At 38.5% G+C, this 26,798-nt stretch overlaps 1 protein-coding gene across 2 annotated transcripts; it reads left to right on the forward strand.

Annotated features, from left to right (window-relative positions):
- On the forward strand, positions 1 to 26,425 carry LOC114647064 (dual specificity protein phosphatase 13-like). 2 transcript variants are annotated; one of them, XM_028795574.2, is made up of 5 exons: positions 1 to 89; positions 19,188 to 19,337; positions 19,830 to 20,050; positions 21,940 to 22,189; positions 24,372 to 26,425. In XM_028795574.2, the coding sequence occupies exons 2-4, from the start codon at positions 19,189 to 19,191 to the stop codon at positions 22,158 to 22,160; spliced, it is 591 nt and encodes a 196-aa protein (XP_028651407.1). In that variant the 5' UTR covers positions 1 to 89; position 19,188; the 3' UTR covers positions 22,161 to 22,189; positions 24,372 to 26,425. The 2 variants fall into 2 exon arrangements, with proteins under 2 accessions (XP_028651407.1, XP_051778924.1); XM_051922964.1 differs by lacking the exon at positions 24,372 to 26,425 and having other exon boundaries at positions 21,940 to 22,815.
- The last annotated feature ends 373 nt before the right edge of the window (positions 26,426 to 26,798 follow it).

Here is a 26,798-nt window from a genome sequence, read left to right on the forward strand (position 1 = left end):
GTGGCAAGGAAAGGACTGCGTGACGCATTCTGTAATAAGGGCAACTCAAAGGAATACAGTCAAGAAAAAAGAAGAAATTACATTTAAAAGTAAGTTGTTTTACTTGTGTAGAGATCAGTTATACTGTAGGTGTTTTTGGAAAGGGGTGCTTTCATCATTTGAAAGAAAAACAAAATAGACAACACGCTGAAAAAACATTCAGTGCTTCACAGACTACAATTAGTAGCTCTTCATTAGGATCCGACTGATTAACAGCACAGTTGTTACAGTAAACCATTCACATCAAGTGTGCTCAAATTGCAGTTGTCTCTTATAATTGTGTGCTGTCAAATCAAAAGCCAAGTATGTAGCAGTAAAACAAAGGCAAGTGAAAACAGGATTAGACATATATTAATATACTGCAAGGGTCTCGGGAGATCTGAAAACCTGTGACAGAGAAGGCAAATAGACATGAGAGCTATGAAAGCACAGTGCATTGCTCAGGGAAATGCTTCATTACACTTAGCTATGCTGAATAGAACATGTCCAATACGTTTAAGCAGCAATATGTGATCTGAAAAGCATACAGAGGTGCATCTTCTGCCAGTTTTCATTCTACATGGACTCTTAATCATAAGAAATCTCCCATTGTTAAATAATGAGAAATCAATAAATAAAAGACCTGCCTTAAATTTCCAATGATTACTGAATATTGGAGAGTGGGAAAGAGAGGGACTGGATGAAGGGCATTATACTAAGTGACACTTTAAGCGGAACAAACCATCAAAGGCCAATCAAGTTTAGCAAAAAGCATCAGCTTATGAAACTTTGTATTGTTTTGCTTTATGATTCTCACTAGCAAGAAATTGCTCAGGACTGTGCCCCTCTGCATTATGTGTACTGAGAAACAGGGGCCAGCTGCAAACTCCAGACCTCTGAATCAGAAAACACCAGCTTGAGCTGAAAAGAAAATCCCTTTGCTCAACTATGAAAATGGGCTTCTGGCTTCTAAACTGCCAGCTGCAAGGGTGTCATATTATGCAGCAGGCTGACTTTGCGTCTCTCATTTCAGGTTCACTGCACTTTGCTACATGGACCATCTAACTTGATTTAAGCAATGATTTGAAATGTTTGTATTAACCAATCACATTAACTCTTGAGCCCATCCTGACAAAACATTAAAGACAGATAATTCACATATACTGTACACCTATTGTCAAGTGGACTGCTTTCTAAAAAGGGCTTGTGTGATGTAAATGTTTGCAATAAAAAATTAATTAGGAAGTCACCAGATTTTTAAAATAGGAATCAGATAATAACAGTCCATAAACAGGAGAGAGAGATTGGGTTCTACTGTATGCAGAGACACCTCTGAAAAACACATAAGGTAGAAAGGCTTCTCAATGTAAGTTACACAAGTACAGTAATTAGAGGATTTGCATCATTTTTCAGGCAATGCTGGAATCCAAACATTTTTAATTTTAGCAGAACTGGAACAGCCAACTGAAAATGTTTAGCAAAAGGGATAGTAAACCTTTCATTTATCTGTAAACATCAATGCATTAAAAAATACTCAGTTATCCCAATCTACAAGGCACTTTGTACCTCTATAAATAAATGTACAATTAGCAGATTTATGTGGTGTGGGCTGAAGATGAACAATATGGCTTGAAATTAATCCAAGTGGAAACAAATAAAAGAAATGTTGCCAATTGTATCTCAAATGTTGTGGGTCACTTTGGATAAAAGCGTTGGCCAAAAAAATAAATGAAAATGTATATTTACTTCTGAACACATTCTGAAATACAAAATCCAAAGGCACTGAGATGATATATATCGTTAAAAATGGACTGGCAACCCACCCAGGGTTGATTCTGGCCTTGCACCTCATGCTGCCAGGAATAGCTTTGGCCGTCTCACACATCTGAGCTAGACAAAGCAGGCCTGATAGTGAGTGTAAGTTTCCCAACCAGTAAAGCCTGTGTTTGTGATCTTAAATTGTATTAAGTGGATTGAAGAATATTAACTTATGAAGATACTAAAGTGGTCTCCAAAAGTACTGGGATACTGCAGTGTAATACAGTATCAGTATTTTTCTTTATATTTTAGTAATCCGGCAAGGGTACAGAATGTCAGTCATGCTTTGACCTGGGCTCAGTCAATGGTTGCCACACTTTGAAGTTTATTAATCTTGCCCCCCACCTACTATTGTCTAAAAGTCTACCCATTCTAATAATTTACTTGTTATGTCCGATATGTTCTGCCCTTTATTGGTGCCCAGCCCCCTACCAGGTCGGCTTTATAATAATCAATAATGAGGCACATACCTGGGGCAGACTTGCTCAGGTTATCAGGAGGTTGCTATCACACTCATTTGTATTTGTCTGCTGCCTCGGGTCTCTTTAGTTGTTTTTTTTTTTTTTTTAAAACCATTTAGCGTTGACTTCTTTTGGGATTTCAAATTGTTTGAGTTTTTGCCTAGGATTAGATCATTACTCAGTTTATATTTCCTGTATTAATCTTGTTCAGCCTGTCTTGTGTTCAGTTTCCAGATAATCTTTTAGCTTCAGGGTTTCCTCGCACAGTTTTATTTATTAAGTGCGTGAAGAACTCTTAAAGGCTTGAAGTGTTTCAATGCTTATTTTTGGTCGATTTTGCAATCTTAGACTGGTTATTTCTTACCATAGGACTGCTATTGTTCACAGTTTATTAAGCTGCTTTCTGTTAATGGAGAATTATCATATTAGTTGTTGGGTTAGTTTCTCCCTTTTACCTAATTATGTAAAGAATCCATTTGACCAAGGTGTATGACTGCACTCAGATTACACCAAGAGATCCATTTACTGTAGAGACAGAGGTGCCAGTTTAGGTGTGGCCTTAAGTTCTGCCTTTTAGGTGGCCTCAGAGTATAATACCATCACTTTTATTTGTAGATACATTTAATCCTTTAGGCTTAAACACCATGAAATACCAGTTTCTGTTCAACAAATTTGACATCACTTAATATTAATGGAGAGCCCTGTACATATGCAATAAAGAATATTCATTTATATTTCCAACTATTTTCATCCAGTAACTGCATGTCAAGCATTCTAAAACTGTGCTTGAGCCCAGTAATCAGAAACTGCCTCATAGGCCTGGAGTTTTTTAATCTTGAGCATCTTATGTTAATAACAGGCATGAAGTATTACTTAGATTTAATTATAAAATTCACTAGATCTCAAATTTAGATTATGACAGAAGTGTCAGGTTTAAAAATAAAGTTTTCGGGTTGGAGGTTCATGTTTTTACACGGCACAAAACAATATTTTACAAGGCTGATGACCGAGGGACCATTTCCTCCCATTTTTTATTTTAAATGACAAATGGTATTAAATAGGATGGATTCTTTGTATTTCTTTTTCTATAACTGTGAACAGAATATTAATATTACTCTTTAAGAGGTGTTCTGGGTAACTATTGTTAGTACCCTAGATAACCATTACAGGGACACATGAGAACAGCATAAAGAGAGAAGAGTCTTCTATAATGTGAATATAAAGAAAAGGTACCAAATAAGGTATTTTTCACTCACACAGTACAAGCCCCTAACATAAACGGGCTGAAACATTTAAATTGTCCATTACAATTGCTTTGACGTAGTTTGTGTTTTGCTTCAGAAAATCTTATGATGGGTTAAGCAAAGTGGACATTTAGGATCAGGCAGATTATGCAACCCTGAATCGCGGGTAGTCAGGGTCACACAGTGGGCAGAGTGAAGATCTGAATCTGCCATCTTGTGGATTCTAGTCGGCTTTATTAATCCCCCAGCCACTACATGTGTCTGTACAGATGGCAAACACTTCCAGTAGTCAATGTCCCTTAGAATAATTAACATTTTATACTTTTAGAAAGCAAAAGTCTAAATTTACTGTACCATGTAAATACATTGCAATTTCTAGGACTTCTAAGGATAAAACATCAATGCACCTGCCTTGTTTTAATTTGTAAAGCAATCTGACAGAACTAATGTCAGGAAGTGCAGCTGTAGCTGAAAGCTACGTGTTCAAAAATGTTTGCTACTCACAGCTGTCAGCAGATCTTCTTTCAAATAACTAGTCCCAGAAGAAACCTTGTTAACCCTCAAACAGCTTCATGCTGAAGGATTTGCTGTCCTCAGGCTGCTGCGTGCACTCTGGGTCACACGCCAGACACAGTCAATTCACTAGTGTCACTTGAAAGAGACATCTCCTTCAGAAAGGATTTAACTGATTAAGGGAGCTCTGAAAATGTAAATATTTATTTAAATGAAAATATTTATATTCTAAAATATATTAGGTGAGCATAAGCATTTACACAATTAGCCAAAATGCCCAATTCCATTAGCCCAAAACTTTGATGTTAGGTTCCTAATCCCTGAATCTAAACATTATTTTTGCCATGGTTTTAAAACACATACACATCAGTGGACATATAATATCTTTGAGCCACTTCTCTGTCCATATAATAGTATAATATGATCAAGAGATCACTATGAACACACCGATGGCACATCTGCAGATTGTCCAGAAACAATAAATTGGCTGGATCATCTAAAGTGAGCAAAAACAGATGATCAATGAATGGAAAACAGTTATGAGGGGATTTGGGGGCTTGACAGGAACCCCAGTTTGTGGCTGATCAGAGTTATGTTGAGAAAAAAAGTCAGCAGTTTATTGGGGTAAAAACCTTCACTATCTAAAGAGCTGCATATGTTCGCTTTGTTCAGTGATGGCCATGAACCCGGTAATGACGACATTCTCTAACAAATTAAGGAAACAGCAGACAAATTACATAAAACTTTAAAAAAAAATAAAATAAAAAAAAAAATCTCAGAAACAACAGCCTTATCTGTCTACAATATATATAAAAAAGTCTAAAAGTGCAACTATTTTGTGCAATGATTCTATGTGACATTTTTTGTCACGCTTTAAATCGGGCTTATTTTAAAACCTACATATATGTTTGATATAATTCTTTTCAGAATTTATCAAATTTTAATGTGATGTTGTTAGATTTTCAGATTCTTATTCCGTTTTTAAATTGTAAACTAAAAAATATCAAGAACTTGCGTCCCGCGAGACAAGACTTAACCAACAGTGCCAAGAGATTTAACCACACAAGGGGCTGTAAATAAAAAACAAAGAGTAGGACAGTTGCTGTACAGGCTTTTAAATGTTCGAAGCGTCACGCGAGATGCAGGTTATGCGGCAGGGCAGCAGCAGCAAGCCAGCAGCTGATCGAGCAAAGAGGAGATTTAAAAAAAAAAAAACTATTTGTTTCCCATTGTATCACCGTTTAAGAGAGGGTTTCGGAGGAGGGACCGCATCTCCTTGGGGTGCGTTCAGCACCTCTCTTTACAACGTGAGCAGCAGACTGGCTGCAACTGGGGGATGGGCGCCAAAGGCACCAGACAAGCCCCCCTAGCCTTAGTATAATTTGACCATATCAGCTTTCATAACTACATTTTTTTTAATAGTTTAAGGTAAAAAAAAAATTCTTAACAATATCTGTGCAAACATCCATTAAAGCCATGATGTCCTCCATATTGAAATCTGGTAGTATCCAGGTGTCATGGCCATGTCCCTTAGACTGACGTATTTTAGGATAACCCCTTCATCAGACCCAGACATTCTAAACTATATATCAATATTTTCATTAAAAAAATGACACTGCTTTAGTTTATTTGCTGCTGAAGCTGTGATTACTATTTTTTTTTCTTAAAATGTCAAAAAAAAATATGTTTGTTGGCCAGAGATGGCCACACTTTTGCATAGAACTGTATAATGCCCATCATTATCTCTCAAACTGTATATTATACTCATTATCATGTCTGATTCCACGAAACTATTAAAAACTGTAATAACAGAAGCTGATATGCTTAAGTTATACTAAGATAAAGGAAACTATTGTTAGTCAGAAGTGTTTTTTTTATGTCTGGAGGTCAGTACTGTAAATGTATTACCCATTTTAGATAATTAGTCTGCAGTTTCCTTAATTTGTTAATATGCAAAATGCAGATATTAATAAGAAGATGGTTTGCATAATAATGAAGACACCCTAATAATATTCAGTGACTTTCTAAAAGATGTCACCCACCCATACAACTTTTCCACCACAGAATTCACCAACCCGAGAGACAGAAATGAACCCTGGCACTCTTAACACCTCCAGTCCTGTGTTCTCCAGGCTTAAGAACTTCCCAGGCAGGTCAATATTTCTGCACACTTACAGGGAACGGTCTAGACAACATCCTTCCTATTTGGCCAAAACTGCCAAATAATTGGCCAGAATATCTTTGCTTAACTCAGTCTCAGCACTGTGACACCAACATTATCAACAAGCCTTCAGCCACGTCAGTTACTAAAAGCCTGACACATTCTGACTGCATGTCTGTGATTTCTCCTAAAATGAACTGTAAGAGAAGAAAATGAGGGTTAAAAACTTTCCTGGAAAAGAAGTGTCTTGTTGGCCTTCTGAGGATATTCTCAAAGCCCGCTTAGATCATCCACATCCATCTAGCCTATGCCCTGAGCCAAGTGAACACCAAGCTATGGTCACACTGACAGCTCATTAAGCTCTCCTTACTTCACTGTACAAAACTTAGTTTCCATTGGAATGGCAAAGTCAATCACTGATCTCTAGCAAAAGTGCTCTGATGCATGTGTAAGCATCTTTATATTTTCACACAGTTCATAACTAGCATAGGGACTTGGATTCAGAGCAGGCAGGCCATTCCTCTTAATCATACCTCTACAGCGATCTCCATTACTCTCTCATGTGACCCCCTAAGGCCAATTTGCCCAGAGCAACCTACTAAAATAATAGCAGTGGACAACTTGCTAATTTCACCAAGCTAAGGTGATGCTCAAGAACCTTATGCTGCCAATGATTTTCAAGAAGCCGACTTTAAAAATTAGAGAGAAACTACAAATAAATAAAAAAACAAGAGCAAGGCGCTTCAGAACCCAGGAGTGCCAAGGTTACATAAAATCAATTGCAAGAGAAAATGGACAATGCAAACAAGGAGAAAAGCTGTGACATTTTCAAAGCATCTTTCTGAGTCTTGTGAGCGGTAACAAGTTTCGTGCTGTTTCTGTATCAGATATTGTAACATCTCTCAATCTACAGTGTGATCTAGTGTAACAGCTGCTTTTTAGCTCGGTCTCAAGGGAGCTGTGTAAGCAGACATAAAAGTTACTGGCAATGGTGTTGAATATGCAATATCATCCGGAGTACAGTACGTAATGGCTTCGACAGCAAAGCTCGCCTCTAAAATGAGTTCACTCTCAGCTACTGGGTTGTGCCTTGCACCGAGAAAGAAAATGACTTAGAGGCTTCAAAAGACTATTTGTGTATGAATAAATCACTTATTCTTCAGAGACCAATTAGTTTCATTCAGAATTCTGTAAACTGTATGTAACATAAACACAGATTATGGAAACCTTATGGCTAATTACATAAATGATACTCCAAGGAAAATAAAAACTATATTTGTTTTTGTTATTAATTTTAATAACATATTATGTCCAGCTGGCCACAGACGACCAAGTAGTCAAATGTATAATCAGGGCGGCACAGAGTAAGGGAATAGGCACTCCAAAGGCCTTGAAAAGAGAAAAAAATTAGGAACTTACAGTGGCAGTCATTGAACAGCCGTATACACAAGCAAGGGCAGGGGCCACCTTGGGCATTAACCTCTCTGTGCTGAGGAAGACCAAATAGCATTAGAAAAAGGGATCTTCTCTAGCTATCCTGTTATATGACAGCCTTGAGTTAATATTCATTGTATTTTTTTCTTTTGTCCCCCAATCCTGATGGTTTTGCTTATTCTATTCATAATCTAAAGAATCAAATGCAAAACTTAAGCAAAAATGTTACAAAATGTATGATTTTTAGATTAGACTGAATTTGTCTTGATACCTCATCGGGATGCTTTCTTTAAATCTTCTAGAATTATTCTAACTTGTAGTATACCACCACAGCCATATTCAGAAACACTGGAATTATCAGAAAAAAATCTTTTCAAAAGGGGAACAAACAATAAATCACATGATAACGTGACTTTATCTTCTTGTACATATACAAAGCTTCTGGATTTGTAGCTCAGCAAATGAAATCAAATGCAGGAGACGTTTTGAAACAATACCACACTCTTGGCAACTGCCAGGCTCCATTTATTACAAAGCCAGTTCATGCAGTCCATTGGTTTAAAATGTTTTATCCATCAGTGTGGCAGGGAGCTGAAGCCCATTACAGCAGCAAGGAGCATAAGGCAGGAAACAGATCTAGTCAGCCTGGCAGTCCATTATCTATTACATTCATATCAGTGGTTGCAAGACATGTCAGCAATCCAGAATGGCATAAAGAAGCAATTGATTACCTTACTGCCCTAAAGGATCACAGCAGCTTATCTTCCTGATGGCAGCTTCTACCCGTTTCTTGTGCAACAACATTCCTCGTTGAATGTTGTACAGCAGAGCTCCCCTCACTAGGAGCCACTTAACAGCTTCCTTTTTTCCCCTCTTTGTTTTAGCCATGAATCATTTACTCTGACTCTGGGGCAGGAGACGCAAGTTACTGAGCTTCTCTGTGCACGTTACACAAAAATAACAGCTTTAAACTTAGTGGGATATTTGTGCTCCTAAATGGTGCACCTGATGCAAGCAGGTCCCATAGAACCCCAGCATCAAGGGATGTAAAAAAAAATTAAAAAAAAAAATCCTGCTGTACTGGCATAAATCTGGAAGGCTTGACTGTTCTTCCATGAGACACCTAGGTCCACTCACATTCTGCACCTTAAACTTGTGGCTTTAGAGCAATTCAGGCTCACCATCCTTTTACTATTGGTTAAGTTCAATGAACTTGTGGCATTTCTTGTAAAATGATTCTTATTAAATTCCCAACAAAAAACAAATATTTCTATGCCTTACGTTAATTAAATCCTACTGCTGTACTAGCTTCCCCCGCACCATAAATCCAAGAATCTCAGGCCACTGGATGCCTGCCGAACTCACTGAATTTCCTATAATTCATTATCATGTTAAGTTAAAATTTCGCTACATTAGCTCTGGTAGGAGAACTGTGGTAGGTCCATAGGAGATAAGCTCGGACCCCACATCCATGATCACAATCCGATGTCCTCCTACTCAAGGAGTGCACTATCTTGCTGAAAAAGCCCTTTGCTGTCAGGGGCCCCTTGCCACGTACCCAGAACGCCCTGATGGTACATCCGCCCCCGAGCCCACTGCATGAGTTCAAAAGTCAGCTAAAAAAATATCCGCCCTTTATGCTTTTTTTTTTGTGTGTGTGTGTGTGTGTGCCCACAATGCACTTTCCTCCCTTTGATTCATTCTCTGCTGTCCAAGGATGGTGCAAGCAAAACGTAGAAACTGGCGGACGACAGACGTTTATTTTTCCAAAGCAAACATGTGCACGTTGACATATTATTTCTACATTAAAAATATGTAAATATAAAAAAGTTGCCAAAGTATTACAGATCAATTAAACACGTTATTGTGTTTGGAGTGTCTGCGCCCTAACGAACTACCGTACAACACACTTCGATGGCGCCTTTTCTTTTTTTTTTTTTGATAGTGACGAATAAGTGAACACCCACTCGTCACGTGCTAGTCGTAAGTACATTGTCACGTGCACAGCGATCAGCGCACATCTCCACTGTTTAACTTAAGGGGGAAAGTTAGCGTTTTAGCTGGCGTGTAGAGGTGACTAGAAGTGACTCGACTAACTTTTGCTTCATATCCGTTTTTTTTGGTTGGTTTGTTTAAAATTAATTTTGCAAAAGATCCAAATCAATATTAATGTGTACATCTCTTCCTCCCGAATCCTTTTAAATGTACAAAATTCATCAGTGCGATGGGAACAGGGTCGGCGCGTGGTGTACTGCAGTCCGAGACAAAGTGCATTTTTGCTGCCCATTAACCGACAACCCCCGCGTTTATCCTTACTAGGCATGAGACGACAGTCTTAATTCACATATTTTATGTATTACTGTACAGGCTACAAGTTAAAGTGCATTCTCTGAACAAAAAAAATTATTTTTTGCAAAAATATAAAACAGTGAAAGATTAGCTTTAAAAGAAAATATAAAATAAGTAATAAAACAATTATAATAGGGCAGCACGGTGGCGCAGTGGGTAGCGCTGCTGCCTCGCAGTTAGGATACCCGGGTTCACTTCCCAGAGTGGAGTTTTGCATGTTCTCCCCGTGTCTTCGTGGGTTTCCTCCCACAGTCCAAAGACATGCAGGTTAGGTGGATTGGCGATTCTAAATTGTCCCTAGTGTGTGCTTGGTGTGTGTGTGTGTGTGTGCGTGTGTTTGTGTGTGTGCCCTGCCCAGGGTTTATTTCCTGCCTTGCTGGCTGGGATTGGCTCCAGCAGACCCTGGTGACCCTGTAGTTAGGATATAGCGGGTTGGATAATGGATGGATGGACAATTATAATAATTAACGTGAAACTCTATCCGATTAATCACCGTTGTTCATTTCAAACTCCATCCTGAAAGATAAAAGGCGCGGTGCCCAATTATGAGACTTTTAGCAGACATCGGTTGTGACCGATACCTTGAATAGATTTTAGAAATGAACGCAATCTTTACAAATGACATATACACAATCCATGCTGGAGCGCCAACATTATGGGCTACAACATACTGACAATATACCTACAATAAGAAAAAAAAATTCTCAAATTTGCTTTGAATAGCAGACACAAACAACACAGTTAACTTAAACAGGACTGCAACGGCAGTTTTTAACTTCACTAATAAAGATACAGTATTTAATTCAAAGTATAAGCCTATCTGAACCGGGCTTCCAATACAACTTGCGTTAAAACTGTGCAAATCCTGTTCTCTGTAGTTCAGCACCACCATTGACTTGATGATTATACGCTTCACATTCGCGCTCTTTCTCCTGCTACAGTAATAAATGTTCTTCATAGCTGGAAAAACTGACACCTTGCATTCACTGGGAAATAATATTGCCTTATTTGCATATATTAGCAATAAGGGATCATCGGTAAATGTTAGGGCTAATCATTATAGGTACTTCGATTTCATTGGGTTTTTGATGATAGTAACCAAGTCGGTTTAAAAGCCTTATGAAACTACAAAGTATGAAAATTCAATCTCTCTCGAGAACAAAACTATCACCATTATTGTAAATCACCTTACACGCAAGTGTTTTAAATATTGAGTTATCCATATTGTCATTTCATTCTGATGTATTCCTAACCTTTGACAGAGATTCTGTTCTTTTTACAGATATTTAAAACGCACAAAAATAGTTCTGTGTTTTCTGAAATGTGAGGCCTCAAATACGTAATTTTCTGAATGACCCATTTTCATGATGACCAGGGGCCTCACATATAAACGGTGCGTAAGCACAAAAATGTTGCGTACGCCCGTTTCCAGGCTCACTTTGAGTCGTATAAAAACTAAACTTGGCATAAAGCCACGCACATTCTCACTCCAGTCTTACCCTGTGCGTAGGGAAGTTTCCACTCGATTTTGCAAACCAAGCATCAAAGCAGTGCTACTGTTTCCGTGTGGTTTCTCATTCTTTTTCACATTCACATCCCTGATGCGGCTTCATCAAATACACTGAAATTAACCGCATATCATTTATAAATTTAATGCATCTGATTGTAATTAACCTGTAACAATATAATGGTCCATGGAAGGCCAAACTATTCCATATACCGTAGCTGCTTTAGCGTTGTTACTCTCAGTGCACCATTCAGAGTATTTTAAACTACTGTATCTGAGTGTGGAATCTCAGCTGTACAACAGCTGATCGGAAAGCTCTGGGGTGGGGGGGGGGGGGGGGGGTTCCTTGAGGTTCAGAATCAGTTTCATCCCAAGTGCTATAAACGCACTCGATCAGTCCATCAAGTGCTCCAGGAAGAACTGTTTGAACTTATAAGTACAATTACCTCACTGTAAACTTGCACTACAGGTGTATTATTGCACAACTTGAACCACTTTATGAACAATTTGCCCTATCTGCACTATATGTACATGTATATTGTACTCTTGCTTTCATATTGTATATTTTAATTGTTATTGTATTTTTTTTTTATTAAAATCAAATAACATTCCATACAAGCAAGTCAAGTTTAACAAAACTAGGTTCAGAACAAATCAACCCCCACCCATGACAAAGAGAGCTAGGCCCACTGAGTAAAACTTTAATAATAATAAAAATATGTAAATAAATAAATAAAAACAAATAGAATAATATAGAGGGGAGAGAATACACTTCCTCAATTTAAATGTTTATTCTAAAATGCTATTCAATTGATCCTATCAAGTTTTGAAAAAGTTTAGTACAGATCCTCTAAGTGAGAATTTGTTTTTTTTTCCCCAATTTCAAATAGTATAGAACATCAGTTACCCACTGACTTAAAAGAGGTGAGTTAGGATTCTTCCAGTTGAGCAAGATAAGTCTACGTGCCAATAGTGTAGCAAAGGCAATTACAGTTTGTTTGTCCTTCTCCACTTTAAGCCCATCTGGAAGTACCCCAAACACAGTTGTTAATGGGTTAGGAGGGATTGTGACACCAAAACTAGTTCCAAGAACTATCTTGAAGCTCTTGATATCATTTTAAAGATGAAATGTATTAAAGTATGTATATTACATTATACAGGAAATTTTAACTTCATTTAAATAATGTATACTGTTTACAATTTAATGTGTGGGGGCAAGGTGGCACAGTGGTAGCAATGAGCTGGCGTCCCGTTCGGGTATGCTTGCTGGGACTGGCGCGACCCTGGATGGAAATAACATAACATACTTCGAAGATTTTTCAATGTTCCTTAAATGTTTTCAAGAATCGACATTCTAAGCTTACAGCTGGTTTGACATTTCAGATCTTATTGCGGTGATTGGTTACTTGGAGAAAGAAAAGGAATTGGGGGTTGGCACTTTTGAATATGGCAGTACTGCTGCAATAAAATTATTTCATCGAGGGTCGCACATGTGCCAGTACGCTATCTTGCGTAAGGCAGGGACAATCACTGGATGGTGTGCCAGCTCACTGTGCCACCATGTTCCCATGTTTAAAACATGCTTTAATGCATTTCATTATGAAAATGATATCAAGTATACATCTTAGCATTCCAAAATGTTCAGACAGATGTAATATCATGAATGTAATGTGTTATAAGCGGAGATCAGTGCCGTAAAAGAAAAGCTCATTTAAGAAGTGATTCCCACACACAATACACAAAGCATTTAACGTGCTACTTTACTTACGATGGAAAACTGAGAAACTCTAGTAAATTAAACATTGATTTTAAGATGAAGTTTACAACGTTCTGCTTTAATGACAATATACACTACAAGATTAGAATGGAAATTTCGAAATTAAAGACATTTTAACCTTTTTTCTTCAGTGTCCCTGTTTTTTTTCTTTTCTCTGTACCCTAATATGCTTTCGTACGGTGGGCTACGAGTTGCCTTTTCACGACAACTTTGATATCTGAACACTTCTTTGTTTTACTTCAAGCACTGTGCAACTTTCTGAACTTAAACTTTCGAGTGTCTCCGCCGCTCTGTATCACTTGATAAACTTCCTTTTGTTGTTTATACTACTGCTTAATCCAACAAATAGCACTTTTTTCATGCATTCACCGAAATTCTGTTTTTCCACATGCTTCTACCATTGTCTTTTAACCAAAATGGAAAAGGTGATACTGTATTTGGATTGATTTGCATATTAAAATATGCAAAATTACGGGAGTAGTCGGGGTGGGACGGCAGGCACGCACGTGCTTTACTTTTCAAGCTGACTGGGATTTATGTAGCAGAATTGCGTGGAAGTTGACTTGCGCACGGTTTTGTGCATCTGATTTTTTTTGTGCATAAGCACATTTCCACTTTTGTCCATACGCCATGTTTTAGTGCGAGTTCTACGCATGGCGTTATGCATCAGGCCCCAGATGTTTATGTTCAAAAACACAGCACAATGTTGGATAACATGATGTTTGTAATGGTAATTGCATGCGCGCATGGAAAGTGAGCACATATGTTTTTGTGCATGTGTGAGAATAGCGTGCACTTGAGTGTTGTGTTTTTTGAGACTTGAAAATAAAGAGCATTCTAGCAAGTGAGAAATGGTGTACTTTGTAGACACAACATTTGATGACGAGAATGGCTGAACTTTCGCTGCCACCACCGCCTCCTTTCTTACCTTTACCTGGTGAACCTTCGGTGCCTTGGACTCGCTGGTTTGGATCTTTTCAAACTTATCTGATCGCGCTTGGCTTGGACTCCATACCTGACGTACGCTGAGTCAGCTGCCCCAGTCTTGCAAGCGCGGAGAAACCCCAACATTTCGGGACAATATTGTGGGAGTTGTGGATCTAACCATCACCAGCACAGGGACTCAAGTTGTCCAGCAAGAGGTCAGCGATGTAGAAAATGCAACAAATTAAACCATTTTGCAAGATGCTGTTGTTCGTCCCAAGTGCCTGCATCTGGGCAGCCCTCACCTTCACATTCAGCACCAGCATCTATCCATTCAGTGCAGTCTCTTTCTTCTAACTTCAAGACTTGTGCAGTATATATACAGGATGTGTGCATACCTTTGCTTTTGGATACGGGCGCTAAAGTGTCTCTTCTTAATTATGCTACATACAAGCAGTTTTATTCTCACTTACCTTTGCAGAGGCCATCTATAGCTCTGGCTGGTTATGGGCATACTAAGATTGATGTTCTGGGGACGTTGCTGTTACATGTTCGTTATGGAACAAGATCTCTTTCTGAATTTTGCTTTTATGTTACAAAGCAAGGAGCCAATATTCTGGGTATTGACCTTTTCCTCAGACTCAGATTTACTGTTCTCGATTACGATGGTGCAGAAATCATGCAAGTCACTTCTCCATGGGTGCAGAAATGGCCTGCCCTGTTTAATGGCCTAGGGTGCCTATTGGAGTTTGTGCACAAGCCCAGACTTAATCCGTCCATACCTCCTGTCATTCAGCCACTGCGCCGAACACCACTAGCACTGAGAGATGATGTTACTGCACAGCTGAAACAGCTTCAGGAGGAAGGGATTATAGAACCAGTTAGTGCATCGCCCTGGATCTCTAATCTAGTAACTACTCGTAAAAATTCAGGTGGGTTGCATCTTTGTATTGACCTTCATGCAGTTAACAAGGCTGTGGTCCCAGACTGATACCCACTACCAACAGTTGAGGAGATTACATCTCAATTTCATGGTTCCACTATTTTCACTAAACGACTTACGACAAGGCTACCTGCAGATACCACTACATCCTGATAGTAGGGATCTCACTGTATTTGTCACACACCTTGGGGTGTTCCGTTATACCCATATGCCATCTGGGCTTTGCTCAGCGCCCAGCTGTTTTCAGAAAATAATGTCATCACTCTTTGCTGGGATGTCAGGAGTATGTGTGTATCTGGAGACAACGTAGTGCATGGACCAACACTCTTTGTCCATAATGAAAGGCTACAACGTGTGTTACAGCAGCTTACAAAACACAACCTCACCTTAAATGAAGAGAAGTGTATCTTTGCAGCATCAGAAATTGATTTTGTTGGGTTCCACTTATCAGCTGAAGGTATTAAACCCTTGCAGTCCAATGTGGATGCTGTTTGCAGTCTTCCTGAACCCATTTCAGCTGCACAAGTTGCTTCATTTTTAGGCATGACATCTTATTACTTACGCTTCCTGCCACAATATTCAGCTATCACAACCCCACTATGCGAGCTCATAAAAAAGGATGCACCCTGGGATTGGACCTCTGCATGCACTGATGTATTCCATTTCCTGAAACAACAACTCACGACTGCACCAGTTCTCTCTCATTTTAACCCAGAGGGTATGGCAATTGTTACTTGTGATGCCTCTGCCTTGGCATTGGGAGCTGTTTTGTCACAGATGGAAGAAGGGGTGGAAAAGCCAGTTGCATTTGCCTCCAGAGCACTAAGCCTGACTGAACAAAAATACTCTGCAGGGGAACGTGAAGCTTTAGCATGCATTTGGGCTTGTGAGCGATGGCATATTTATTTGTATGGAAGACCATTCATTCTGAGGACAGACCATCAGGCTCTCACTTCTTTGCTATCAACATCTGGAACAGGACACAAGCCCCTCCGGTTACATAGGTGGTCCGATTGTTTACAACAATATAATTTCCAACTGGAGTTTAAGCCAGGATGGGAAAATGTAGAAGCTGACCTACTGTCATGCTTTATACCAGCACTGGAGCCACTTCACAACCAAGCTGCTGCCACAGACAATGACCTAATTCAGCTGCTGCATGGACCACTACAGGATATTGTATCACTTACAGAGCTTCAGAAGAGGATACTGTTTTCAAATTATTACGCACTTAGAGAGGGCTGGCCCAAACATGTATCCGATGAGCTGATCCCATTTGCATGTGTAAAAGAGGAACTATCATGTTGGAATGACACCTGCATTGCTCGGGGTTATTGTGCTGTGGTGCCACAAAGTTTGCGGTCTCATATTTTGGCGATGAGTTATGAGGGTCACCTAGGAATTGTCAAAATGAAACAGAGGTGCCGAGATCGGGTATGGTGGCCAGGTATTGACAATGATATAGAAGTCCTTGTTAAGGATTGCTCTGCTTGTCTAGTTAGTGGAAAAACAGGGTTACCTACTCCTCCACCACTTCAGCCCCTTCAGTGGCCAGCATACTCATGGGAGCACCTGCAGCTAGACGTTTATGGTGAACTTCACAGCACTCCTCCCCATCATCGTTTTCTTGTGGTTATATATGATCTGCACTCTAAGTGGCCTGAAGTTGCTCCGGTGAGTGCAGTCACTTCAAAGACTGTGATCAACGTACTGGAGGCTCTGATAGCCCGTTTCGAAGTTCCATGTGTAATCACAACTGACAATGGGCCTCAATTTATCTCAGCAAAATGCACATCATTCCTAAAGAATCATGGCATTGAACACCACAAGACAGCTTATTATAACCCACAGGCAAATGGAGGGGTAGAGAGATTTAATCAGTCACTTAAAAATGGTATCCGGGCACATCTTGCTCAAGGAGGTTGAAATTTTTATACTGCCCGCAACCAAACCCTACTTCACTACCGGGCAACTCAACACTCAACCACTGGGATCACCAGCTAAGTTAATGATGGGTCGGGAACTCCCACTTCCACTAGATCGTCTTTGCCCAATGGCTTTAAGTCATTCTGCACCCTCAGCAGAATGAGTTTCATAGTACCCATTTTAGATTAGCAGCTCCATCAGATGACAGCTGTAGCAATGCATCTGAAGTGGCACTCCAGATCTCCCAACCATCAGTTGCTCAACAGCAACGACCACAGCGGGTCCGTCAACGTCCAGGTCATTTACGGGATTTTTGTCACATCCTATAATACTTGACTTTTGGGGGGGGGGGGGGGGGATGTTGGATAACATTATGTTTGTAATGGTAATTGAGCACATCTGTTTCTGCCCATGTGCGAGAATAGCGTGCACTTTCGAGTGTTGTGTTTTTCGAGACTTGAAAATAAAGAGTATTCTAGCAAGTGAGAAACTGTGTATTTTGTAGACACAACACACAAGTCATTGATACAGCCAACAATGTGGTGGACCAGATTAAATCGATGAGCAGTTTGGGGGTCCCTTTTGAGTTTTTTGCGCCCTAATAAAATACACAAGTACTTCTTGGTCGGGGTCCCCTTCCCGTTTCGGCCAGCTAAAACGGGACATTTTTGTTAAATTCCGGGATAGTGATTAAAACGCGAGGTCTGGTCACACTATATGCAAAACTGTGGTTTAAGCATTTTAAAGGTCGAGAGGCACGTTAGATTACGGAAATATAGTAACTGGGTTTACTGGCTGGGGACAGCAACCTGGAAATCGAAGTACACCACCCCAGTTTCTTCTCATTGGCACCCTGCGTTTCTATTGTTGTGTAATCCATATTGATTTTCAACGTATAGATAAAAGGAATGCCGCATAAACAGTACAGTAAAATTGTGATAATGTCCATATAATTTCGATTCAAAAATTGAAACGCGGGTCCCGTATTTCTACATCGGATTTAGTATTACATGCGAAAGTGGTCTAAAACCGATCTCGAATGCTACGTGTCCTTTTTTGCCTTACACACACAGGATTGCATCTGTGCAACATATCTGTGTAAAAATGATACTTGAATGAGCGGCAGGGTGAATTTAGACACTGCAGAATCTCGCGAGCACGGTGCATGCGGGTGTTTGCGAGAATGGTGCCGCGCGCGGGAGTCGGCAAGGGAAACCGAGAGACCAGACATTCCGTAGCACGGCCTGTAATCAGAAGTGCACAAGTAAAACCGACATAGCGGCAGCACTGGACCTGCGTGGTCTTTGATTCTGCAGCCAATACGAAGCGAAATCAATCGGATACAAAATCAGACGTTGCCAGGAATCACTGTCGGGATAGGTTCATTACCAAGAGAAACAGGGCGCCAGGCCTAAAGGAAAATCAAGTACACAATTACCGCTTATTCCAAGTTTCATAATATATGTATCGTTCAGTATCAGCCACGACGGTAAATGTAAAACGACTGTCAATACGTTGTAGAATGAGTTAATCAGTCTAGCGAGCATTGGCGAGCGGGTATAAAGCGTTACCGTAAGGTGATGCGGCGGCTCTGTAGAGTCTCTTGTGACTCCATGTGGAAAGCAGATTGCCATTGAACAGTGATTAGTTGCTTTCAGTATTATGTTTACAATGTCAAACGTCACGACATCTTTACTTTTGTACAGATAATAATACATATATATTTGTTCAGCTGTACAGATTGTTTTAATTTAAGCATTTCCCCCAGGATTATGCTTGGCTGCAATTAAAATCAACAGTTTACATCAATTTTTAAATCGCTTTAGCAGATATTTTTACAGGATGTGTGCATGAATTCAGCAAGTGTCTGCGTTTTGACAAAATTTATCTTGCAGTAAGAAAGCTGAAACAACTAAACGTTCTTTCATTTTTACGTTAAGAATTAATATTTGCAAGTAACATTTAGTAAAAGAGAAAGTAAAGTTGCAGTTATTTGATAGCCTTGGCCTATTGATGTGACAAAAATGTCTTAATTAATAGGCAGACACCATGAGTGCATATACTGTAGAAGCAAAGACCAAAAAATGAGTTATGCCCTTTTTTTCCTTTTAGGATGGCTTGGAAGTCAGTTCGTGAAGAGACTTGGATGAGTGGCGAGTACGAGACACCAAGCCTTTCTGCCCTTGAGCACTTGCTGTGGCTTAATAAGCATTCAACGGGGCACGTCCATGAAGTTTGGCCAAATCTATACATAGGAGATGAGTATGTACTATAGGTGAAAAAGAGACTGTAGTTTTTGCATTATTTACATATTAATCAATGTAAATCTGCGATATTTTTATTTACGTTTCTTTTATTATTTGACTAAAATACACTAGGTTTTATACAGAAATCTAAAAATGTAGAAATACTGTTTGACACCAAATAATAAGCAGGTTAGGAAAATGGATGGATGTATGCAGATGCGTGCAACTGTGCTGAACAACTAAATGTTATACTTTCACAAACTCTACTTTTAGTCTAATGTGAGCCCACATTTTCTGCGAATTGTACAAACCCTGATATGACATTAGAAATGCAGTGTAACCTTACACTTTTACGTGACCTCAGTCCCAAACAGTACAATGTGAAAAATTACATTTTTACATCTCCTTAAATGGTAAGTACTGTCATTTTAATGGGTCTAAAGTATGTATTTTGTACAATGTGTGCATGTGTTTTAGTGTTTTTCTTTTATTCTGGTTTTCATCTCAGGTACACAGCACGAGATAAAACTGAGCTGCTCAGTCTTGGCATCACTCACATTGTTAATGCTGCTCATGGAAGGTATCACGTTAACACTGGAGCAGGTTACTATAGTGACATGTATATAGATTACTATGGCGTGGAGGCAGACGATGACCCGGAGTTTGACCTTAGTCCATACTTCCACCCAACTGCTAAATTTATCAGGGCAGGACTTAATTCACCAAAGGGTAAGTGTTTGGAAAGCAAACATTAAAACATAAAGATCCACTTCTGGAAAAAAAAAAAAGCTGCTGTATATATACTACACTTTTTAGTTTACATTTATAGTCTGGTAACATGTGTTGTGGTATAAATTATTGCTATAAAACAACAAAATGATGCATCATAATCACACTGGAAGACATTTGTTTTCCTCTAAGAAATAGAGTTGTACAGTAATGTCATTCCAAAGATAGTTTTTCATATTTTTGTTATATTAATCATGCCATTTTTAAAGCAACTGTTATAAGAAGGAAAAGAAAATTTAACTTGCTTAATTATCAGCTTTGCGTTCAGCAATACTAGTAATAATTTGGTAAGGTTCCCACTTTATTTTCATTACATTTCTTTGTAGTAGGTGGTCTCTAGCTGGTAGACTTTATCAAGGTAACAAAAGCACACTCATGTTAGGAAACAGAATAATACAGTTACTGATACACACAAAGATGATAGAAATAAGATAACTACCTACCATTTCATTTGACCTTGGCTTCAACTAGACTAACATCCAAGTGCTGCAAGGTGCGCGACTGAACTATGACTTGTCAGAGCTGATCTAAACTTCTTCCATTTAAGAAGGAATGAACAATCCATTGTTCACCTCGTGGCGTGGTAAGACAGTCTCTGATGGGTAAGAAGTCAAGATGGCTGTATCACCCAGTGAACCTAATGAACATGTAACACTTTTTAAAAATTGGAAAGCAGTGCCACTGGCAGGACTAAATGATGCAAAATTTACTTTAAGTAAAGCCAAAGGCACCTTTCAGAAATGAACATTTTAAAGGGTGAAACTGCAAGTATTAAGATTGTATATCAAGAGGTTCCAATTACATAAACCCTAATGAAAGTATCTCTTCTGGTTTGCTGCATTAAGCAGAACACCATTAATTTAAAAGAAAATAATTAATTATAGGGTAATTATTGTTGCATATACAAAGTACAGTGAAATTCTTAGTTGTAGGTGTTATTCAACTTGCAACAGTTCACACCGATCTCCGTCATAATAATTACTTAGTATATCTTACATCAAAATTACCTAAAAATGTCAGAACACTTGTTATAATTAAAGTCAGAGATTCAATCCAAGTCATAAAAATATATTCAAATTTTTAATAAACTTGAGCCAAAAAAATCTGTCTAGCAAATTACTGAAGCATGTACTGGAAGACGACTGTAGAAATACAGTCAAGGCAGAAACCAGGAAGCATTTCTTCACATGAAGCATCAGGGTAATCAGGAACAAACTAATGTGTCACAAAACTGAAATGAATAACGAGAGGCTTTTGAAGAACATCTGAAAGACCTTTGGTTATGTTCAAAATCAGGCATCTTGGAAAAGGCCATCTTGTCTGCAGCTGACACTTTGAGACAAAACGCTAAACACACGTGACCAGGAGCAAGTTACCAGCAGTGGGCGTCAGTACAATAGACAACATGACAACAGTTTTGCACCGGACGCTAATACTATATCATATTTACTTGGGTTATGGACCAAAAACTGGAGAAACCTACACTTTTTAAACAACAAGCAGGGAAGCACTGACAAAAGTGCAGTTTTCTATGCAATTGTTTCTTGTTTGCACTCCTGTTTGTAGTTTTCATTTTAGGATCATTCCACATGGGAAACATTGTTATAAAAAGGAACATATTTCAAATTCTTATCCTTGCAAAACCAGTTCATGCTATGTAAACTATCCTGAATTTGTTTATAATCTATCATGCAACTGAATGGCTTGTGTTTCATCATGTTACTTGGAATTATATTTGTTGGCTTTATAAAACCACTTTGTGATGGTGTGCTCTGTAAAAGGTGGGATATAAAAGATACTGGCCGATTAATCAAACACTCTTCTTTCAGGTAAAGTATTAGTTCACTGTGCAATGGGGATAAGTCGATCTGCTGCTCTTGTTTTCGCTTTCCTGATGATATGCAAGAAGATGACTTTGGTTGAAGCTATCAAGACAGTTGGCAGACATCGGGATGTGTGCCCCAATTCTGGGTTTTTAAGCCAGCTTAGACAACTAGACATCACCTTAGCATTTGAAAGGAAAAGGAGAGAAGACCATTACAGGCTCTGACCGTGAATACAGCGACATCAGCCTTGGAGGTAATGTGCATGACAAAATTACATTTAAAATATTTTTTGCAGTATCTAAAGAGATTAATCTAAGAAATTAGTGCTATTAATTGTTACAGGAAAGAGTTTAACACTGTTTTACCATGCTACTTTCTAAATTTACTTAGGCCATTAAGCAGCATATTAACTAATGATCAGCAGAAAAGATGTAATTAAACCAATTTATGAAGTGTACAGTATGTGCATAAGTATGTTAACACCGGAATAAACTATATTAATTCTATGTTGACAGCACCAAAAAGATTCAATTTTCTCAGGGTAGTTTAATCAGATTTTTCCATTTAACAGTGAAAATATGGAAATAGACAATTCAACACAATCATTTTTGTAATGAATTCTTCAACCTCTTAAGGAAAATATCAGTTTAAGAGACAATTGCGATTATGTATGTAACTCTGATAATTCAGAACATTCACATCTTAAACGTGAGGCAAATGTCCTCCATGTTACCAATGCTTGTACAGACTTGTCTTGAGTTGCTATTATCTACCAATATTGATGTCAAACTTAGACCTAAAACATGCTTCAGCAATGTCTATGCTTTGCCCAACACAATACATTCAAAGTAGTTTGATAAATTCTAAAAACAGTTTTTAAATATATGGATATGGCATGCTAAAATTTGGGCACCTCAATTGAACTGCATATTTCACTAATCTTCCAAGTATAAACAAGTTAAAACAACATCTGTATTATGCATTATTTCTTTGGGCATTTATCATGTTGAAAATATAAAACCATTAATGTGGCATGTGCAAGTTTTGGGCACCCTTATAATTAACAGCTTTTTGTTTAAGGCATCAAAACTTGTTTTTATTCATTAATTCCTTAAATGAACCCTCATGAAAACAATGCCAGAGCTGAATAAGCACCCTGAACTTTTTAGACTCTCAGGGTGTAAGGCCTCTTCACAATTATAGAATTGTCCATGGAACTGGCTAAGGTATTAAGGTAAAAACAATTACGACTCTTGCAAATTAAGGAAAGCCTATAAAAATATCTATACACATCCCACTCAGAAGTATCGTTAACAATCAAAGTTAGGAGGAACAACTAAGCTCATGGCAAGACCCAGGAAAACATCTGTTAGACCTTCTAATAAACTTGTCAGATTTGCAAAGCACACATCATTACAGTGGAACTGCAGAAAGGTTTAGAGGACACCGGGCTGTTGCCCACAATACAGTGTTACTTTAACAAAATGATAGACTTCCCTTTAAGCTTTTCCAAAGATCTTATTACAGACGTCAAGTTAGTATAGGCTAGAAGATCTTGTTATTGATTAATTATACAAAAATAGGTTTGTGCATGAATGTTGTGATGCTTTAGGATTTTGTGGCAGGAAGTGACAAAGGAAGTACTTTGTGGGCAGAGAAAGAACGGATTTACCTAAACAACAGAAGATCCTAGAAATTCATCAGCCAGAGTCGTCGAAGAAATTTAATTTGAAAAAAGGTTGGATATTTTAAGGTACCTTTCACTAGCTGCCACCGTTCAAAGCAGGAAAAAGGACTTTCCCCATCTACTTTTTTTAAAACAAATGTGTGTTTGGCAGAAGACAAGTTACATCTTGTAATTCACATATTGTATGTGTAGCCAGCGATATACAAAGAGTACTGTTTGACAGTAGAGTGACACCACAGTATATACAGTAGTCTGGTGTGAGCAGTGGGCTCTCTAGTGGGCCAGTGAGTCTCAGCAACAGAACTTGATTTGTCCCCAGGGGAACTTGTTCCCTTTCCAGATGCTGCCAGGATAGGCATTAGCTTCCCAAAACTTTGAAGAAGATAAGTAGGTTAGAAAAATGGATGGACAAGTTAATGAATGCATACTTCACTAAATTTTGAAAAGTTATGTGCATTTATTCTGACAAGTCATTAAACTTGAAGGCTTTGCGTGGTTCTTTTCAAAAGCAAAAGGTGTCTAGTAGTTGCATTCATTTCCTGTATCATTTATCGGAGTCTTTCTTTACCGTCAAATATTAAACAGCACCCTACTATTGAACTTACATATTAGATGATTAATAAATATTTGAGTTCTAATATCATTTTAGTGGAAAATGTATTAGTGGGTTACATATGTTTAAAATAATTTTTTAAATAATTTGTGTTTTTTAATGCAATTTTATTCTTTTTTTTTTTTTACTCTTTAGGTGTATCCACAGCTGGATAAGATTTTTTTTTAACTGTACCTGGATGCAATTTTTCCATTATTTATTTAAATTTATTTCACATAACTCCTGTATTGTGTTCCTCCATACTGAAACCATTTTCTTTTTCTTACACATATTTTATTAGGTTTATAACTGATTCCTTATCCTTTTTTCTTTCATTCAGTCTTCATGTTAATTTTCCATTCACATTCATCTATCATTGCATTACAGAAAGCAGGGGCAAAACATATAATGCACTTTAACCATTACATTGTTTAGTGAAATGTACTTTTTAATATATATTTTGTAGAGGAAGAGCTCAGTTGAGGAGCCTCTTTCTTTTATTGAGCAGTGTTGCAGGATAATAGGAATCAAATAAATTAATTATATTAATATAAATGAAGATTTGGGGGAAATTTACGGATAAAAATGGAGATTATGAACCTGTGAATCACAAATTTCAAACAATTTAGAACCATATTTATATTATGGTGGTGCAGGTTCTTTTGCTAGGGGGAACTTGTCGGTATAACTGTCTGTGCATTCTGATCCTTCAAAATGTTATATAGTGGATTCAGATATTATTCTGTCCCCTTCACTGTATTCTGTGCTGCAGCCTTATGCTAAAATCATTCAAATGTATTTGTTCTCCACAATTAACAATCAATGCCCCAGAATGACAAAGCAAAAACTGGATTTTAGAAATTTTACCAAGTTCATTAAAAATAAAAGAACTGAAATAGCACATTGACAGAAGTATTCAGGTATTTTGCCATGACACGTGAAATGTGGCTTAGGCCATCCCTTTCGATTGAACATTTAAAAGATTTTTCTACATTTGCTTGGAGTACACCTATAGTAAATTCAATTGACTGGACATGATTAGGAAAGGCATGTGAATGTCTATGCGACGTACCTCAGCTGACAATGTGCATCAGATTCATGAGGTTTAAAGAATTGCCTGCAGAGCTGTGTCGAGACACATCCAGAGGCGGCTAGAAAACAAATTCTGCAGCATTGAAGTTTTCCAAGAGCATGGTAGCCTCCATAATTCTTAAATGGAAGAAGTTTAGATCAACCAAGACTCTTCCTAGAGCTGGCCAAACTAAGCAATCATGGGAGAAGGAACTGGTAAGAGATGTGGGCACACTGCTTGCACTCTGGATTGGTTGTATGGAGATAGGAGAAAGTTCCAGAAGGACAACTATCATTGTAACACTACATCAATCTCGACTCCCACTTGGAGTTTGCAAATAGGACTCCCAGATCGGATGAAACCAAGATTAGAGTAATGTCTGGAGGAAACCAGGCCTCACTCACCACATGTGCTATGCCATTCCAGCCGTGAAGCATGGTGGTTGCAGCATTATGCCAATGGGATGTTTTTCAATGGCAGGGACTGGGAGACTAGGCAGGGTTGAGTGAAATCTGAATGGAGCAATGAACAGAGATATCCTTAATGAAAATGTCCTTGAGTGTCCCAGCTGGAACCCAACTGAATATTGCTGGAGAGACCTGAAAAAAGGTATCTAGAGATGGGCTCCATCCAGCCGGACAGAACTTTAGAAAAAAATGCAGAGAAACTCCACAAATTCAGGTGTGTGAAGCTTGTTGTATCATACAGAAGATTATTCCATGCTGCAGTTACTACCGGAAGGACTTCAGCTTCAAGTATTGAGTAAAGGGTCTGAATACAAGTATCAAAGAGTGGCTTTACATGCACACCCAAAACCAGGATAAGGCGAGTAATCCAGTTAAGGCATAAGCCTGGTTCTAACAAAGCCCCGTTGACATGCACATGTCCACTTATGGAGTCCTCCTTTGGCAAAATGCTCCAGTCACATACAAATTAAACCTCATCTGCGGTCACCTTGAATCTGAAAACAAGGCTGGAGCCTGTGCTTAGGGGCTTAGCATTGTGCATTCAGCCGAGCAACATACTGTATTTAGCAATTTCCGAAATACTGGGACGGATTATTTCATCTGGGAGCAGAACTAATGTGATTGTCCGAGTGTTTATACCTCAGGAAATTCCTCTTGATGCTTCCACCGTTTTCTACCTGTGGCAGCTGCTGAATGTGTGTGAAGACCAATATCCTGGTTTCTCTAACTAAAAAAGGATATGCAGGGCATATTTGACACTGGTTTTCTGTGAGTTAAGTGCACAAAAACACATTCAGTGTGATGTTTCAGCTTCCCCCCCCCCCCCCCTTTTTTTAAATACATTAGTAAAAAAAATTCTTAAATCCTCTTTTTGCCTTGTCATTTTGGGGCATTGAGTGTATTGATGGGAGTTAAATACATTTAAATGATTGTTTACATTTGGGAACAGGGCTTTCTTCGATCCCTGAAGTGGAATTTACATTAGAAGCACAATTCTTTGACAATATTAATAGATATGCACGTGTTCATAAATTAATAAAGCTG

This window comes from Erpetoichthys calabaricus, chromosome 2 (assembly GCF_900747795.2).
Source record: "Erpetoichthys calabaricus chromosome 2, fErpCal1.3, whole genome shotgun sequence".
Lineage (NCBI taxonomy): Eukaryota > Metazoa > Chordata > Cladistia > Polypteriformes > Polypteridae > Erpetoichthys > Erpetoichthys calabaricus.

Excerpts from the sequence above, each read along its gene's own strand:
- LOC114647064 (XM_028795574.2), top strand. The coding sequence starts at position 19,189 with ATGGCTTGGAAGTCAGTTCGTGAAGAGACTTGGATGAGTGGCGAGTAC. Across the intron at positions 19,338-19,829 it reads AATCTATACATAGGAGATGA|GTACACAGCACGAGATAAAA; the intron begins GTATGTACTATA and ends TTTTCATCTCAG. Across the intron at positions 20,051-21,939 it reads AGGACTTAATTCACCAAAGG|GTAAAGTATTAGTTCACTGT; the intron begins GTAAGTGTTTGG and ends CTCTTCTTTCAG.